The 15,323-nt window shown below is 40.1% G+C and overlaps 1 protein-coding gene across 2 annotated transcripts in view; it reads right to left on the minus strand.

Annotated features, from left to right (window-relative positions):
- Positions 1-15,323, minus strand: part of RBBP5 (RB binding protein 5, histone lysine methyltransferase complex subunit) — a 36,689-nt gene that overhangs the window by 18,434 nt on the left and 2,932 nt on the right. For both annotated transcript variants that reach the window (XM_042924635.1, XM_042924634.1), the window contains exons 2-3: positions 7,876-7,901; positions 6,554-6,726 (exon numbers count right to left, since the gene is read on the minus strand). In XM_042924635.1, coding sequence (XP_042780569.1) covers positions 6,554-6,726; positions 7,876-7,901 — 199 coding nt within the window. The remainder of the gene's footprint in view (positions 1-6,553; positions 6,727-7,875; positions 7,902-15,323) is intronic.

Genomic DNA, 15,323 nt, shown 5'->3' on the forward strand with positions numbered 1-15,323 from the left:
AACACACAACTAAAATAAAAAACCCAATAGATGGGTTCAGCAGCCAATGGAGAAAAAAGAGGAAAGAATCCATTAACTGAAAGAATAATAACTAGCCAATCTGAATTAGAGAAAATAGAGACTAAAAAATGAACAGAGCTTCAGGGGTTTGTGGAACTACAATAAAAGATCTATCCACACCATCAGAGTCCTAAAAGAAGAGAAGAAAGAAGGGGGCTTCAAAGTATTAAAGAAATAATGGCTGGGGCGCTTGGGTGGCTCAGTCGATTAAACATCTGACTTCGGCTCAGGTCATGATCTCACAGTTCGTGAATTTGAGCCCCACATCAGGTTCTGTGCTGACAGCTCAGAGCCTGAAGCCTGCTTCAGATTCTGCGTCTCCCTCTCTCTCTGTTGCTCCCCTGCTCTCACTCTGTCTCTCTCAAAAAAATGAATAAACGTTAAAAAAAATTAAAAAAAAAAAAAAGAAAGAAATAATGGCTGACATTTTCTCAAATTTGGCAGGAGATATAAAACCTACAGATTCAAGAAGCTGAGCAAACAAACATCAAACAGGATGAGCTCAAAGAAATCAACTCCAAGACAAAGAGACAAACTTCTGAAACCTAAAGACAAAGAAAAAACAATCCTGAAAGCAGCAAGAGAGAAAGGACATTTTACCTATGGGAACAATTCACATGACAGAAGATTTCTCATCAGAAACCCTGGAAAAAAGTAGAAGGAACACATTTTGCAAGTGCTGGAAGAAAAATACTGCCAACCCAGATTCTATTACCAGCAAAAATATCCCTCAGGAACAAAGAGGGAATCAAAACATGTGTCACCGGAAGATCTACCCTAAAAGGATGATTCAAGGAAGTTCTCTAAATGGAAAGGAAATGATAAAAGAAGGAATCTTCGATCATGAAGGAAAAAGAACAATGAAGAGAGTAAAAATATAGGTTTATAACATCCATTTTTTTCTCTTTAGCTTTGATATTTGCGGCAAAAATTGTAACACTGTCTTATGTGGGTCTCAAAGCATACAGAGGAAATATTTACAACAATTATACATGAAAGAGGGTAAACAGAGGTAAGGTTTCGACACTTCACTTGAACTGGGAAGACGTCAACAGCCAGTGGATGGTGATAAATCAGGTGTACACAACATAATACCTAGTATCCACTCAGGTTACACAAATATCCTGCAGCAGTTCCCACTTTTTTATTTTTTAATAAAGTTTATCCATTCATTTTTGAGAGAGAAAGAGGAGAGCAAGAGCAGGGGAGCAGCGGAGAGAGACAGAGAATCACAAGCAGCCTCCACACTGTCAGCACAGATTCCAATGAGGGGCTTGAACTCATAAACCGTAAGATCGTGACCTGAGCCAAAGTCAGACGCTTAACCAACTGAGCTGCCCAGGCACCCTACAGCGGTTCCCTCTTTTCCATGGCAGATACAAAGACCCTGCAATGGATGCCTGAAACCATTAATAGTATCGAATGCCACATATACTGTGCTTTCCTATTCATACACACCCACGATAAAGTCTGACTTATAAATTAGGCACAGTAAGAGATTAACAATAACTAATAATAAAATAGAACCATCTTAACAATATACTGTAATGGAAAGTACGTGAATGTGGTCTCCCCCTCTTGAAATCTCTACCCACTCTTCTTGTGATGATCTGAGATGATAAAACGCCTGTGTGAGGGGAGGAAGTGAAAACGATGTAGGCGCCGTGATGTAGCATTAGGTTGCTACTGCCCTTCTGACAGTATGTCAGGAAGAATCATCTGCTTCCTAACTGCGGTTGACCACAGGTAACTGAAACCACGTAAAGGGAAACCACAGGTAAGGGGGACTACTGCAGATAAAGTGGAATTCTAAAAAATGTTCGAGAAACCCACAGGAAGGTGGCGGCGGGGGGCGGGGGGAACAAATGAAAAACAGAAGGGACATACATACGTACATATATAAATAAATAAAATTAAAAAAAAAAAAGAAAGAAAGAAAAACAGAAGGGACAAAGAAACCCCAAACCAGTATTTATCCAAATTTTGTAAACAAGAGACGCTGCTACCTCTGTGGTTAAGAACGCAGGTTCAACAGTCAGACTTAACCTGAAGCCTACACATTACACATTCTCGCTGTGTGATCTTAGTCAAGTTCTACACCCTCTCAGCTTCAATTTCCTCGCCTATAACATGGGAGCAATATTATCTACCTGGCAGAAGACTGTTGACAGAATTAAGATCAGTATATATACAGTTCTTAGCTCAATGACTAGCACATGACGAGTGCTCAAAAACCATTGACAATTATTTGTGTCAGAGACAAGATGAATGTATTCCCAGACCTGGGACTGAAGGGGACAGGGAAGGCTGGGGTAAAATAAGGAAGTTCTGAATATAAAGGGATCAAGAGCAAGTCTGCATACAAAAGGACTCTCTCCCACCAGATCTAGAACACCTGCAGTCTAACCCCTCAGAAAGACCAGCAGAGGATCGTTTCAGAGAACGTGAACATAAAAAAAGAAGAGGTTTGAAGACGCTCTTTTGTTGAGGGTTCCTAACAAAAAAACCAGCGATCCACCCCATTTCAGTGAAGGGTAAGAGAGTGAGCTAAACTTGCAAATACTGTAACAGCATGTCCGTGGATAATTTCTGAAATTAACAAACCAAGACAAAGATACATGTTAATTAGAAATATGAAGATAAGTATCAGAAGAAATAGACAAAAAAATGAAAGCACAGAGGGCTGGCGTGGGGAGAAACAAGGGACAGCTTTTATTGTTGCTCTTGTGAGCCTTATAGCACAATCTGACTACAGAACTGAGTGCCAGTTCTTCCATTTTTTCTTCAAAACCCTTTTGTATTATAATATCCTTTTTCCCCCCACAGCAACCTTGTATTTCTGTTAAATTAGAGGGGGATCCCATTTTTAAAATTAATTTAAAATTAATCATTAACTAAAAATCTTTAATTTAAAATTAAACTATAAACAAGTGAAAACTAAGAGAGGGTCTCCCATTAAAAAAAAAAACCCAACAACAATATATTCTACAATTCCAAATTCCACAAGGTGGTACAAAATCGGAAGCTGGGGGTGGGGGTGGGTGGGGAACAACCAGAAGCTGGGAACATAGCAGTAAAATGGCAGACAAGGTTCATAAATCACAGCACTTACCATCTCACAGGAAGGTACTCATAAAACAAGTTATTTGCAATAAAATAATAGGAGACACGCAACCATGATGTCAAACTACCGTTTCCCCCTCCCCATGAATATCTTCATCCAAGCCAGAAATCTGAGGATCCTTTTAATCTCCCACTTCCCTCATTCTCCGTTGTCTGCTAAGGACTAGGACTCTTATTTCTGTCCATTCTCCATCGGCAGCACTCAGCTCCGGTCCTACCACAACCGTGCTCATCATCTCTAGCCTGCATCCCTGGGCTTTCCTTATCTTCATTCTCTGTCCCCTTCAATCTCTTTTCCATGGGCTATTTTATTCTTTTTTTTTTAACCTTGTTTTTATTTATTTTGAGAAAGACCGAGCCAGCAGGGGAGGGACAGAGGGAGAGGAAGACAGAATCCCAAGTAGGCTCCACACTGTCAGCGCAGGGTCCAATGTGGGGCTCGAACTCATGAACCACGAGATCATGACCTGAGCTGAAATCAAGAGCCAGACACTTAATCCACCAAGCCACCCAGGCATCCCTTTCCACGTGCTTATTTAGAGAGGTTTTTAAATTCATTTTAATTTTTTTTACAGATTTTTTTTTTTTTAATAAAAAGCTCATCGTGTCATTTTCTTTCCTACAATATCTTAATGACTTCACGGTTACCTACAAGGTGAAGTTCAAACTCACAGTATGGCACACAGAGTCCTCTTTGGGGATCTGTTTACTGGCTCTTGCCGTACCCCATCCCCCGCACCACAATCCAGCCATCCTGAACTACCTACAGCTCCCCATCGTCCTGCGCTTGTCTGAAGCTGATGTACCTGTGCCTGTGCAGCGTCCTCTGCTTGGACTACAACTGGCAAATACCTACTTATCTTACAGGTTTGAAGTTAGAAATTATCTCACCTAGAAAGCCTTTCCTGACCACTGTTCTCAGTACATGGGTCATTTCCTCCTTTGTCTCCCCTAAATCTCAAAAACAGTTCTTGTATAGGACCCATGAAGCTTCAGTACTTGCACGTGGTACGTAATTCATGTTCAGTGTTTGCTGAATGAATGAATATATAAGTGAAAAAGTTTATGCACAAAGACATTCACTAAACACGTAGCAGAGAACCAAAGAATTGTTAAATAAATTACAGTTCATCCATGAGAACATATATAGCCATAAAAAAGTGTTTAGAGGCTATGTAAGCAGGAAATTGTCTGGACGGGATTAGGGAGGAAAAAAGCAAAATATAAAATAGAATACATTACAATTACAAATTCTGTTCTCCAAAAACCATATATAGTGGGGTTCCTGGGTGGCTCAGTCGCTTAAGCATCTGACCCTTGATTCTGGCTCAGGTAGTGATCTCCTGGTTCGTGGGTTCAAGCCCCGCATCAGGCTCTGCGCTGACAGCGCAGAACCTGCTAGGGATTCTCTCTTTCCGGCTCTTTCTGCCCCTCCCCAACTCGTGCACACACACTCTCTCTCTCTCAAAATAAATATACTTAAAAAAAACTATAGAAACATAATAAAATCTTTACAGTAGTAATACTTGGGTAACAGAGTACTATGGGAGACACAAATTCTTTCTGTTTTGCTATATTTTCCGTAATGTTCTACATGATTATGTATTATTTTACAATAAAAATATATGTATATTTTTTAACAGGTAGGAGTGCTAAGATTGGGATGAGGCTGCACAACTCTGTGAATATATACAAAACCAGTGAATTGGGGGCGCCCAGGTGGCTCAGTCAGTTGGGTGTCTTGACTCGGTTTCAGTTCAGGTCAGGATCTCACGGCTCTTGAGTTCAAGTACTGCATCAGGCTCTGCAGTGACAGCATGGAGCCCGATTGGGATTCTCTCTCTCTGCCCCTCCCCTGCTCATTCACCCCCTCTCTCTCAAAATAAACAGATAAACTTTAAAAGAAAAAGAATACCAGTGAATTGTACACTTTGAGTGAATTGTATAGTATGTGAATTATACAGATTTTAATCAAGCTATTAAAAACATTCGCATTTATTTCAATATTGCAAAAACACAACAACAGAAAAATACGAAATGTAAAGGAAATGGAAAAGCTCTAATGGATCATCCAGGCTGGTCCTCTCATTCTGCATAGTAGAGACAAGTTTTGGCCAAAGCTAGTTCATTAGCCGTCAAACCTAGACTGGGATTCAGGCCTCCCCACCATCCAGGGCCTTACAATGTCACTGCCACTTCCATTTACACAAAAGGAAATATGTCACAGTTCCATTAGATCTGATGAGGTACTTGGGGTGCCTGGGTGGCTCAGTCAGTTGAGCGTCCGACTTCGGCTCACGTCACGATCTCGCGGTTCCTGAGTTCAAGCCCCGCGTCAGGCTCTGTGCTGACAGCTCAGAGCCTGGAGCCTGTTTCAGATTCTGTGTCTCCCTCTCTCTCTCTGACCCTCCCCCGTTCATGCTCTGTCTCTCTCTGTCTCAAAAATAAATAAACGTTAAAAAAAAAAAAAAAAAAAAAGAAAGGGGGCGCCTGGGTGGCGCAGTCGGTTAAGCGTCCGACTTCAGCCAGGTCACGATCTCGCGGTCCGTGAGTTCGAGCCCCGCGTCAGGCTCTGGGCTGATGGCTCGGAGCCTGGAGCCTGTTTCCGATTCTGTGTCTCCCTCTCTCTCTGCCCCTCCCCCGTTCATGCTCTGTCTCTCTCTGTCCCAAAAATAAATAAAAAATGTTAAAAAAAAAAAAATAAAATAAAATAAATAAATAAATAAATAAATAAATAAATAAACGTTAAAAAAAAAAAAAATTAAAAAAAAAAAAAAAAAGATCTGATGAGGTACTGTTTTGGGTCCCAAGTTCCGTTAGAAGAAGAGGTGCCCTACAACAAAACCTTCCAAAGCAGATACAGTAGTCTCCGAGGGGAAGAAAGAAATCAATGGGCATTTATTTATATTAGATTTTAGCTCAATCTATTTGATAGAAAAGCTGAACTACAATTCAGTGAAGGAACAGACAGTGATCAGTGGAACTCCTGGAACTCAAGAACCTGGACAAAGCTGCAGTAGAGGATTTCCAAGGTTCCCTCCTCATAAGATTTTCTCTTCTAAACAAAAGGTCAATATCACAAACAGGACTACAGCTGCCATCTGTAAATATCTCATCTCAGTCCTGAAATAGTCTCAGACAGGGCCTGATTTGGATCCACAAGTACAGTGAATTTCTCCCCCACAAAGGTGCTTCGAGGACAGCACGGGTTCAAGGTCTACAGACACTAGGAGAAACGGTACTACTAATGAATGAATACTTAAAACTCTAAATATTAAAATATCTAGTAAAATGAGATTGGCAATTACACAGCTGGCATCCGTCCCCCTAATTCAACTCATATTACACATATTATGTTAAAATTCCTTACCATAAAGAACAGACAGGATGGATGTGTGCACTAATTATTTTAGCGATGCCTCTCGTCAAGAAATCCCAGATGACAATTCGGCCATCGTTACAGCCAACTGCAAGTAGTGTGCCCCACCTGTTAAAGGTGCAAGTCAGGGCCATGCTGATACAATCCAAAGTTCCATCGGCTTCCTAGAAATTAAAGCAAATACAAGAATATACACAATAATACCCAATAATAGCCAAATTATTTCTTCAAGGTTCTCTCTCATCTGTGATGCTTCTGTTTAATTTACATTACGACACATACCAAAATAATCTCTGTATGTGTTCTTACGCTTATTAAGCTAGACAGAACAAGGAAATATTTATAAGAGCTAACAGAGAATGTTTAGAAACAGATGTAATAAATCTCATACATTACCAGTATAACTCTGTGCACACTGTGAGGGGCAATTAGGCAAAATATAACAAGATTCGTTAAAGGAGCCATGGTACTGACCCAGTTATCATAGTTCTTGAGATTTATTTCAAGAAAAATAATGTAAAACAAAATCACTAGAACAGCCTGCCTGTGCAACATTAGGAAAGTCACATACGTTATTTTATACTCCTATCAAGCCATTTAAAATAATGACTATGGGGGCGCCTGGGTGGCTCAGTCGGTTAAGCGTCCGACTTCGGCTCAGGTCATGATCTCACGGTCCATGAGTTCGAGCCCCGCGTCAGGCTCTGGGCTGATGGCTCGGAGCCTGGAGCCTGTTTCCGATTCTGTGTCTCCCTCTCTCTCTGCCCCTCCCCCGTTCATGCTCTGTCTCTCTCTGTCTCAAAAATAAATGAATGTTAAAAAAAAAAAAATTTTAAATAATGACTATGATGACTAAAATAATGACTAAAACCATAGTGACTATACTGAAACACATTCCAAGTATTACAAAACATTTTTACATTTAAAAAAGTGTAAAGCACACTTAGAGCACACACGTTATTACTATGCAAAAACACTGATTCAAAATAGAAAAACACAGAAAAAAATCTATGTACAGGTGATGGTACAGTTTATGAAAAATCCTTCCAAGTATTTTTTTTTTTTAATTTACTGGGAAATGAACTATTTAAGATTTACAACATTATGGTGAGGTTTTCCACCAATATTGCCTATTTCCCCTCTCCTCGAAATAAAGCACCGAGTTCCTTATTATAGCAAGAGGTACCACCACACTTAATGCTGTCCAAAAAAAAAGGGGGGGGGGGTGAGGGGATCAAACTACATTTTCCACCCAAACACAAAAGCTAGCCAGTTACCATATTCCTAAATTCACAGTAATACTATACTCTTACCTCTGGATAATTCTGCCCAAAGGACTCTGCAACAAAGCAAAAAAGAGTTCATGGAGCATGTGCAACACGTGGAGGGACCCCTCCCCCCGCCCCCGCTTAGGGCTGGTGGATGCAGTGGTTCGCAAAGCGTGGACGGGGAACTGCCTGGACGGGCCAGGGACTTCAGGGGGTCACACTTATTTTCATTATCAAACCAAGATGGCATTTGACTCTTTACTCTCAATATCGCTTACGTTTACAGATGACTTGTCCTGAGGCCCCCCCAATCAGTGACATTGCAACAGAGTGAATGCAAAAGTAGACACGAGAATTCTGCCAACTTCTACTTAGGAAAGCATTAAAGACAATTTGTAAAATTGTAAAACCATGCTATTATTCTATTTTTTTTTTTTTTTTAGAAAATCGTTATTGTTCATAAAAATGTTACCTATAAACATAATGGGGTTTATTGGTAATGGGGTTATCGTGGTTATTTTTAACTACAAACTTTAAAAAAAATCCAGTCTGTCAAACGTCTCTTATCCAATGAACTCTCTAAAGCCTCATTAATAGCAGCCAACCAGCAGTGACCATTTACCTTCCTAAGAATGACATTTACGTTGTAACATAATCTGGTAGTTGATTAAAGATGCAATTCTCTATATGAAGTTCTTAAGCATACAACATTTGGGTGCCAATACCCCTGAATGCTTTTCCTGTATGAAATGCTGCGTCCACATGGGAATAACAAACGTTTCGAGCTACAGAGGATGGCAATGATTACTGCCTGCTTCTCCGAATTTTCACATCCACAGCAACACCGTCTTTGTCGGTATTTACTTATACAATTACCTAAGTATTTCATTATGGTGGCTCTTAAACTATACTCTGAGAACTACAGGTCCACGAAAGTTGTTTCACAGGGCACTCAAGTAAGATTTCATTTTTAAAAAAAAGAAGCCCAGTGCTTTGACAAAGAAAAGAAAAAAAAAAAGTTTGGAAACCAGTTCTATTACATTCTGTCCTTTATAAAAATTGAAAACCAAAGAGTGAAAACAGTAAAGCTAATCAAAACACAGGCCCTACAGTAAAGAACACTTAGAGGGATGAAACTAAAGGTAAATGTCCCCAGAAGGTAATTATCTTGATTATCTAATGTGAGCCACATTTACGGTGGCTGACTGCATTCAATTATGAAAGAAAAGGGTGAACTGAAATGATGAAACCAGATCAAGAGGTTTTTGAAAGAACTTTTCTCAAGTTACCAAACTAATACGTGTAAGTAATACAGCAATGCGTAATTAAAAAATGGTAGTTTCCTCCCTGCAACCCACTCAGCAAGGTACAAGTTTCCATATGTTTCTATATGCTTATTTGTATAAGCAAATCTATAAGCATATATTTGTATAAGCATTCATATATTTACAGCTGTTTTTTAAATAAAACATGACACATACGATGGGACTTGCTTCCTTAACAATGTAACCTATACATCTTTCCAAATCAGTAAGATAGATCTATATTCACATGGGTGAGAAACAAACCAAAAAAAAAGTATTTATCCAAAAATTAAAAACAACACAAACAAAAAACCACAATCTGGGAATATAAAGTACTCTGGAAGGAGCAGAGTGTGACCTTCTGTGTTGTGATAAGGGAAAACCACATAGAAGATTCTGAGAAAGTCCAGAATCCAGGGATCATTTTAATGTCTGATTACCTCTCAACACAGACTACTGGTTTTGTATTTCCGGTTTATGTTTTTCGGGTGGGTTTTTCTTTTTTGAGGATCATCCTAGTTAACAGAATAACAATAAGGAGTTTAAAGGAGCACAACGAGAAAGTGACATATAAAAAAGACGAGGCTAATCCGGGGCAGTTTTGTTGGGGGGCCTGAGCAAGACGGCTGTCAGGCAGGATTACAGGAGCACAAGGCCCTTTCCTCACAGAATGCTCAAGACCCCTGTCATATGCTCCATCTTGCCACCACCTACCATTTAATGTCATGATCAGATTTCTTAGGTTTTAAAGACCATGCAGGAGGGAAAAAGATGCCCAGAGACGTGGATGCCAAAAAGAAACAAAACCCCAGTCAGAGATGGAACTTCATAACACACTTGATACAAAAAACACGAGTGACTTCTATAGCAAAACGCACCATTTCCAAATCTGACAAAACTGATTACAGAAGAAAAATCCTTGACTGGATCAGTAAGTAGAGAACACATTGAAAGCCTATTAAAGACATACCATTAAAAGTGTGTGTGTGTGTGTGGGGGGGGGGGGGACACAGCAGACCCTTAAGGATTTTGTGACCAGTTTCTCCTAAATCCCAAGTAGCAGATAATTACCACGTTATGCAAGCTATTTCCGTGCAGGAAAAAAAATATATCAGTTTTTTTTATAAAACCAACATAACTGATACCACAGCTTCATGGTGATAGTACTAAAAAGAAAACAACAATTTTCTCAACATAAATGGTACATAGCATTTCACCTTTAGATTCTGCAGACTTGAATCGCAACTTCTAGCAGCATTTACAATTATAATCAAACCCTAAAGACAAAGCATCTGGAGTGTTACTGTACCGCTTTAGAAGGCATTATGGTATAGGAAAGGGGAAAAGGACCAGGGGTAGGGCTACAGCACCCAAACACCTCCACGGCATAATGAACTCTGATGTACTCCCTTAGTGAAGAATGTTTATACCAGCCATACAATCCTATCACTAGATGCTGAAATCATCTAAAACTCTGTAATCGTTTCTAATAAAAGGAACAGAAGACTACAATAAACAATAAAAATCTATCAAAAACATGGACAATTCTCATTCCAAAAGGTGTAATATTAAAACCAGTTCAATTAGGGGCGCCTGGGTGGCTCAGTCGGTTGGGCATCCGACTTCAGCTCAGGTCACGATCTCGCGGTCCGTGAGTTCGAGCCCCGCGTCGGGCTCTGGGCTGATGGCTCAGAGCCTGGAGCCTGCTTCCGATTCTGTGTCTCCCTCTCTCTCTGCCCCTCCCCCGTTCATGCTCTGTCTCTCTCTGTCTCAAAAATAAATAAACGTTAAAAAAAAAAAATTAAATAAAAAAAACCATTTCAATTAATATCAGCAATTAGAAAAGGATATATCACCATTAACACCATCTTGGTGGTTCCAACCAAAGAAAATGAAATAATTGGTTTAACCACTGAAAATAAGGAGATAAAACTATTGCTCTTTTGCTATTATTGAATACCTAGAAAACACAAGAGACTCAAATAAAAAAACTACTTAAATTAGTAAGAAAATAGGGAGGGGTGTCTGATTGGCTCACTCAAAAGAGCCAGCAACTCTTGATCTCAGAATGGTGACTTAGAGCCCCAGGCTGGGTGTAGAGATTACTTAAAAATAAATAGATTTTTTTAAATTTATAATATAGAGTAAGGTGGCTTAATACAAGAGAAATATTCAAACATTAATAGCTTTTCTCTACATTAGAAATTAGTACCCAAAAATAGAAATACAAGGAAAAATTCCACTCACAATGGCTACAAAACATAGAAAATATTTAAGGAAAGGGGCGCCTGGGTGGCTCAATCGGTTGAGCGGCCGACTTCGGCTCAGGTCATGATCTCACGGCTCATGAGTTCAAGCCCCTCATCGGACTCTGTGATGACAGCTCAGAGCCTGGAGCCTGCTATGGATTCTGTGTCTCTCTCTGTGTCTCTGTGTCTCTTTCTCAAGAATAAATAAACATTAAAAAAAAAATTTAATATTTAAGGAAAAGGTAATAAGGAAAGACACAGGAGACATATGACGAAAAGTACAAAATCTCAGGTAAGACCATTTTGGGATGGGAAAACTTAATGGCTTTCCCTAAAAATTAACATTTTATGTAATTCTAGATGGACTAAAGACAAATGTAAAAAAAAAATCTAAATGTATGGTAAAGCCGCTGATATATGATAAAGGTGGCATTTCGATTTAGTGAAGAACTTATTTAACATACAGGGAATGACAAGTGACTGTCCATCTGGAAGGAGATGGAAGTTAGGAGGAAAAAAGGTTAATTCCTCTCACATTACATGAAAATTTCAGGTAAATTAATGTTTTTAAACAACAAAAATCTCTGAAGAAAATCAAGGAGACCACATGTATAATCTAGGGTAGGGAAGACCTTAACCAAGTGAGGAAGACTAAAAGAGAAATTCGTTTGATTAAATAAAAATTGAACATTTTACGTGACAACATAAATAGTCAAGATTTACAAAAATTTGCAATGCTAATAACTGATAGGAGTTGATACCTATCTTATAAAGCAAGTTTATACAATAAGGAAAAAAAAACAAACAGAGCATGCATAAACAAGCCATAGAAGAACAAAATCAGATGCCTCTGAACAGAGGAAAACATATCAAACTCAGTTGTAGTTGGAGAAATGTAAATCCAAATTAAAAATGAGATACCACTTTCACCCATCAGACAGGAAAATTTATTTTTTTTTATTATTTTTTTTTTTTAACGTTTATTTATTTTTGAGACAGAGAGAAGACAGAGCATGAATGGGGGAAGGGCAGAGAGAGAGGGAGACACAGAATCGGAAGCAGGCTCCAGGCTCTGAGCCATCAGCCCAGAGCCCGACGCGGGGCTCGAACTCACAGACCGCGAGATCGTGACCTGAGCTGAAGTCGGACGCTTAACCGACTGAGCCACCCAGGCGCCCCCAGACAGGAAAATTTAGAGAGAATACCTGCGGGCGGAGGGGAGGGCAAAGGAACATTTTTAAACATTACTTGCAAAAATGGGAATTGTTATAGCCTTTGAGAAAAGGGATCAGCATCTATTAAAAGCAAAACACACGGGCACCTGGGTGGTTCAGTCAGTTGAGCAGGACTTCGGCTCAGGTCATGATCTCACGATTCGTGAGTTCCAACCCTGCATGGGGCTCGCTGCTGTCAGCGCTGAGCCCGCTTCGCAGAGCCCATTTCAGATGCAGTCCCCCTCTCTCTCTGCCCCTCCCTCGCTCATGTTCTCTCAAAAATAAATAAACATTAAAAAAATGCAAAACATATACAGTCTTCATCTCAGCAATCCTACAGTTGGAAATCTAATCTCCACAGATGTAAACACAACAAAGGGACAAAGTACAGATATTTTAAAGTATTGTTTTCTAGGTGGCCAAAAAACAAAGAAAACCTCCCCAAACTGGAAATAAGGTAAATGCCCATTAATACGTAATGGATGAATAAAATATGCTGTATTCAAATATACTAATAAATTACACAAATATCTTAGAGAAATCTGCATTGGTGTTACTAAGTAGAAAAAAAGGCAAACCACAAAGTGTACATTATATAATCTCATTGTTTTTTACCATGTGCATCCACACACACAAAGTATACATAAGCATAGAGAAAAATATGGAAGGAAATATGTGGGATTATCAACAAAAAGGAGGAGGCAAGGAAAAAAGACCACTTTCTTTAAAAAAAAAAAAAAAGCATGTAAATTTCACAATTAAAATTACTTATGAATGTGTATCTACATGAACGCATTAAAAACCATCGGATCTAGTATCTCCTAACGTGTAGGAATAGTATCCTATACCGATAAGTGAAGAAAGTTTCAAATACTGTGTATAAAAAGGTTCTGTTTCTGTAAAAAAGCTGAAACAAAGCCCTAACAAATGTGTTTAAATGTCTGTATGAGCAAGGAATAAGCTAGAAAAGGATAATCCCTAGACAGTTACCATTTGGGGAAGGGGAGAAAGACGGTTCTTTCCGTACGCATGTCTGTACTGTCTCCACTGCTGTGGTAAGTAGGTGCTGTATTTGTTCATTGGAAAAGCAAGAAATTGAAGAACCTCAATGAGCTTTCCAGACTTACGCCCCTGCTGGCTCATCATTCTTTGAAGAGCTCAAACCTGCATCAGCAGCTCCCACTTACTGAAGGCTCAGGTGTCAGACTCTGTACTAAGGTCTTTTACATATTGTCATGGGGCCCTCTCCGTTCACTACTAAGTGACAACTACGGTCACCGGCCAGGCCCCAAGACCTGACCTTTACTGCCCACCTGCTTGTACTCACCAACCTACGTCCCACATTTTTCCTTAAGTTCTTCTTTCCGGGTGATCTCTTCACTCAGGCAACTGGAAACCGAAACCACCCCTCAAGAGACAGGGCCCCGACGGGTTAGAGAGGAACCCCTGGCTAGTGCCTGTGTAGAAGGCCCACGGAGGGACCTCCAACTTTATCTCACTGTAATACTAAAAATCTCTGCTCAAGGAGGAACACAAGCCTCATTTGCACAGCAGTGCGTGTACAGGTATGTTTCCCCAATGTGCCCCGTAGGCTTATGTCCGCCTCTACATGAGATGATACGGCTTCCCACCAAAAAATTCATCCTAACCCTATAAAGAGGGAGCCATGCATCCTTGTTCAGAGTCGTAGCTTTGGAAGTCACTCCCCGTGATCTCCTTATTTGCCGCAAATACAGTTTGCTTTGTGCACACCTCCACCTGGTGTATCTTATTTCAATGTTTTTCAAACAGTAGGACTCAATCCACCACAAATGGATAAATCAATTTAGTGACACCCAAGAAGTTTTTTAAAACTTTAGAACAGAAGATGAAAGAGGACATTGAGCGTGACAAGGATTAAGCACAATTTTGAGAGGGGTGCCTGGCTGACTCAGTCAGTAGAGCGTCAGACTTCGGTTCAGGTCATGATCTCGCGGTTCAAGTTCGAGCCCCACATTAGTCTCACTGCTGTCAGCGTGCAGAGCCTGCTTTGGATCCTCTGTCCCCCTCTCTCTCTGCGCCCCCCCCCCCCCCGCTCATTCTCACGTGCGCTCTCTCTCTCTCTCTCAAAAATAAACATTTAAAAAATCTTCAAAAATATATAATTTTGAGAAACATATATATTTGTATGTATGATAGGTTGTGATAGAAAATACATTTCTTACTGTGAGTTATAAAAATAAGCTTGAAAAACTCTTATTTTAACTTTGTATCTCCAAGTGCATACTGTCTCATACGCAGCAAGGGCTCAAAAGTGATTGCAGAAGTAGGGGCGCCTGGGTGGCTCAGTCGGTTGAGCGGCCGTCTTCGGCTCAGGTCATGATCTCACAGCTCGGTGAGTTCGAGCCCCGCGTCGGGCTCTATGCTGACAGCTCGGAGCCAGGAGCCTGCTTCGGACACTGTGTCTCCCTCTCTCTGCCCCTAACCCACTCGCATTCTGTCTCTGTCTCTCTCAAAAATAAATCAACGTTAAAATTTTTTTTTAAGTGATTGCAGAAGTAAAATCAGTACCTTGCCTGTTCAAATTAAGAACACATTATTCCTTTCCTTTATCCGGCCAGCTATTCTTTTGCATGCTCCCACAGTCACATCACTTCTGTTCCTTTCTGCTTTTTAGCTGCAATCGTGAACTTTCTCCTTTAAAACTCAGTCACTTCCATAGCAATGTGTATCTTCTGGATCAGCCT

Source organism: Panthera leo, chromosome F3, assembly GCF_018350215.1.
Source record: "Panthera leo isolate Ple1 chromosome F3, P.leo_Ple1_pat1.1, whole genome shotgun sequence".
Taxonomy (NCBI): domain Eukaryota; kingdom Metazoa; phylum Chordata; class Mammalia; order Carnivora; family Felidae; genus Panthera; species Panthera leo.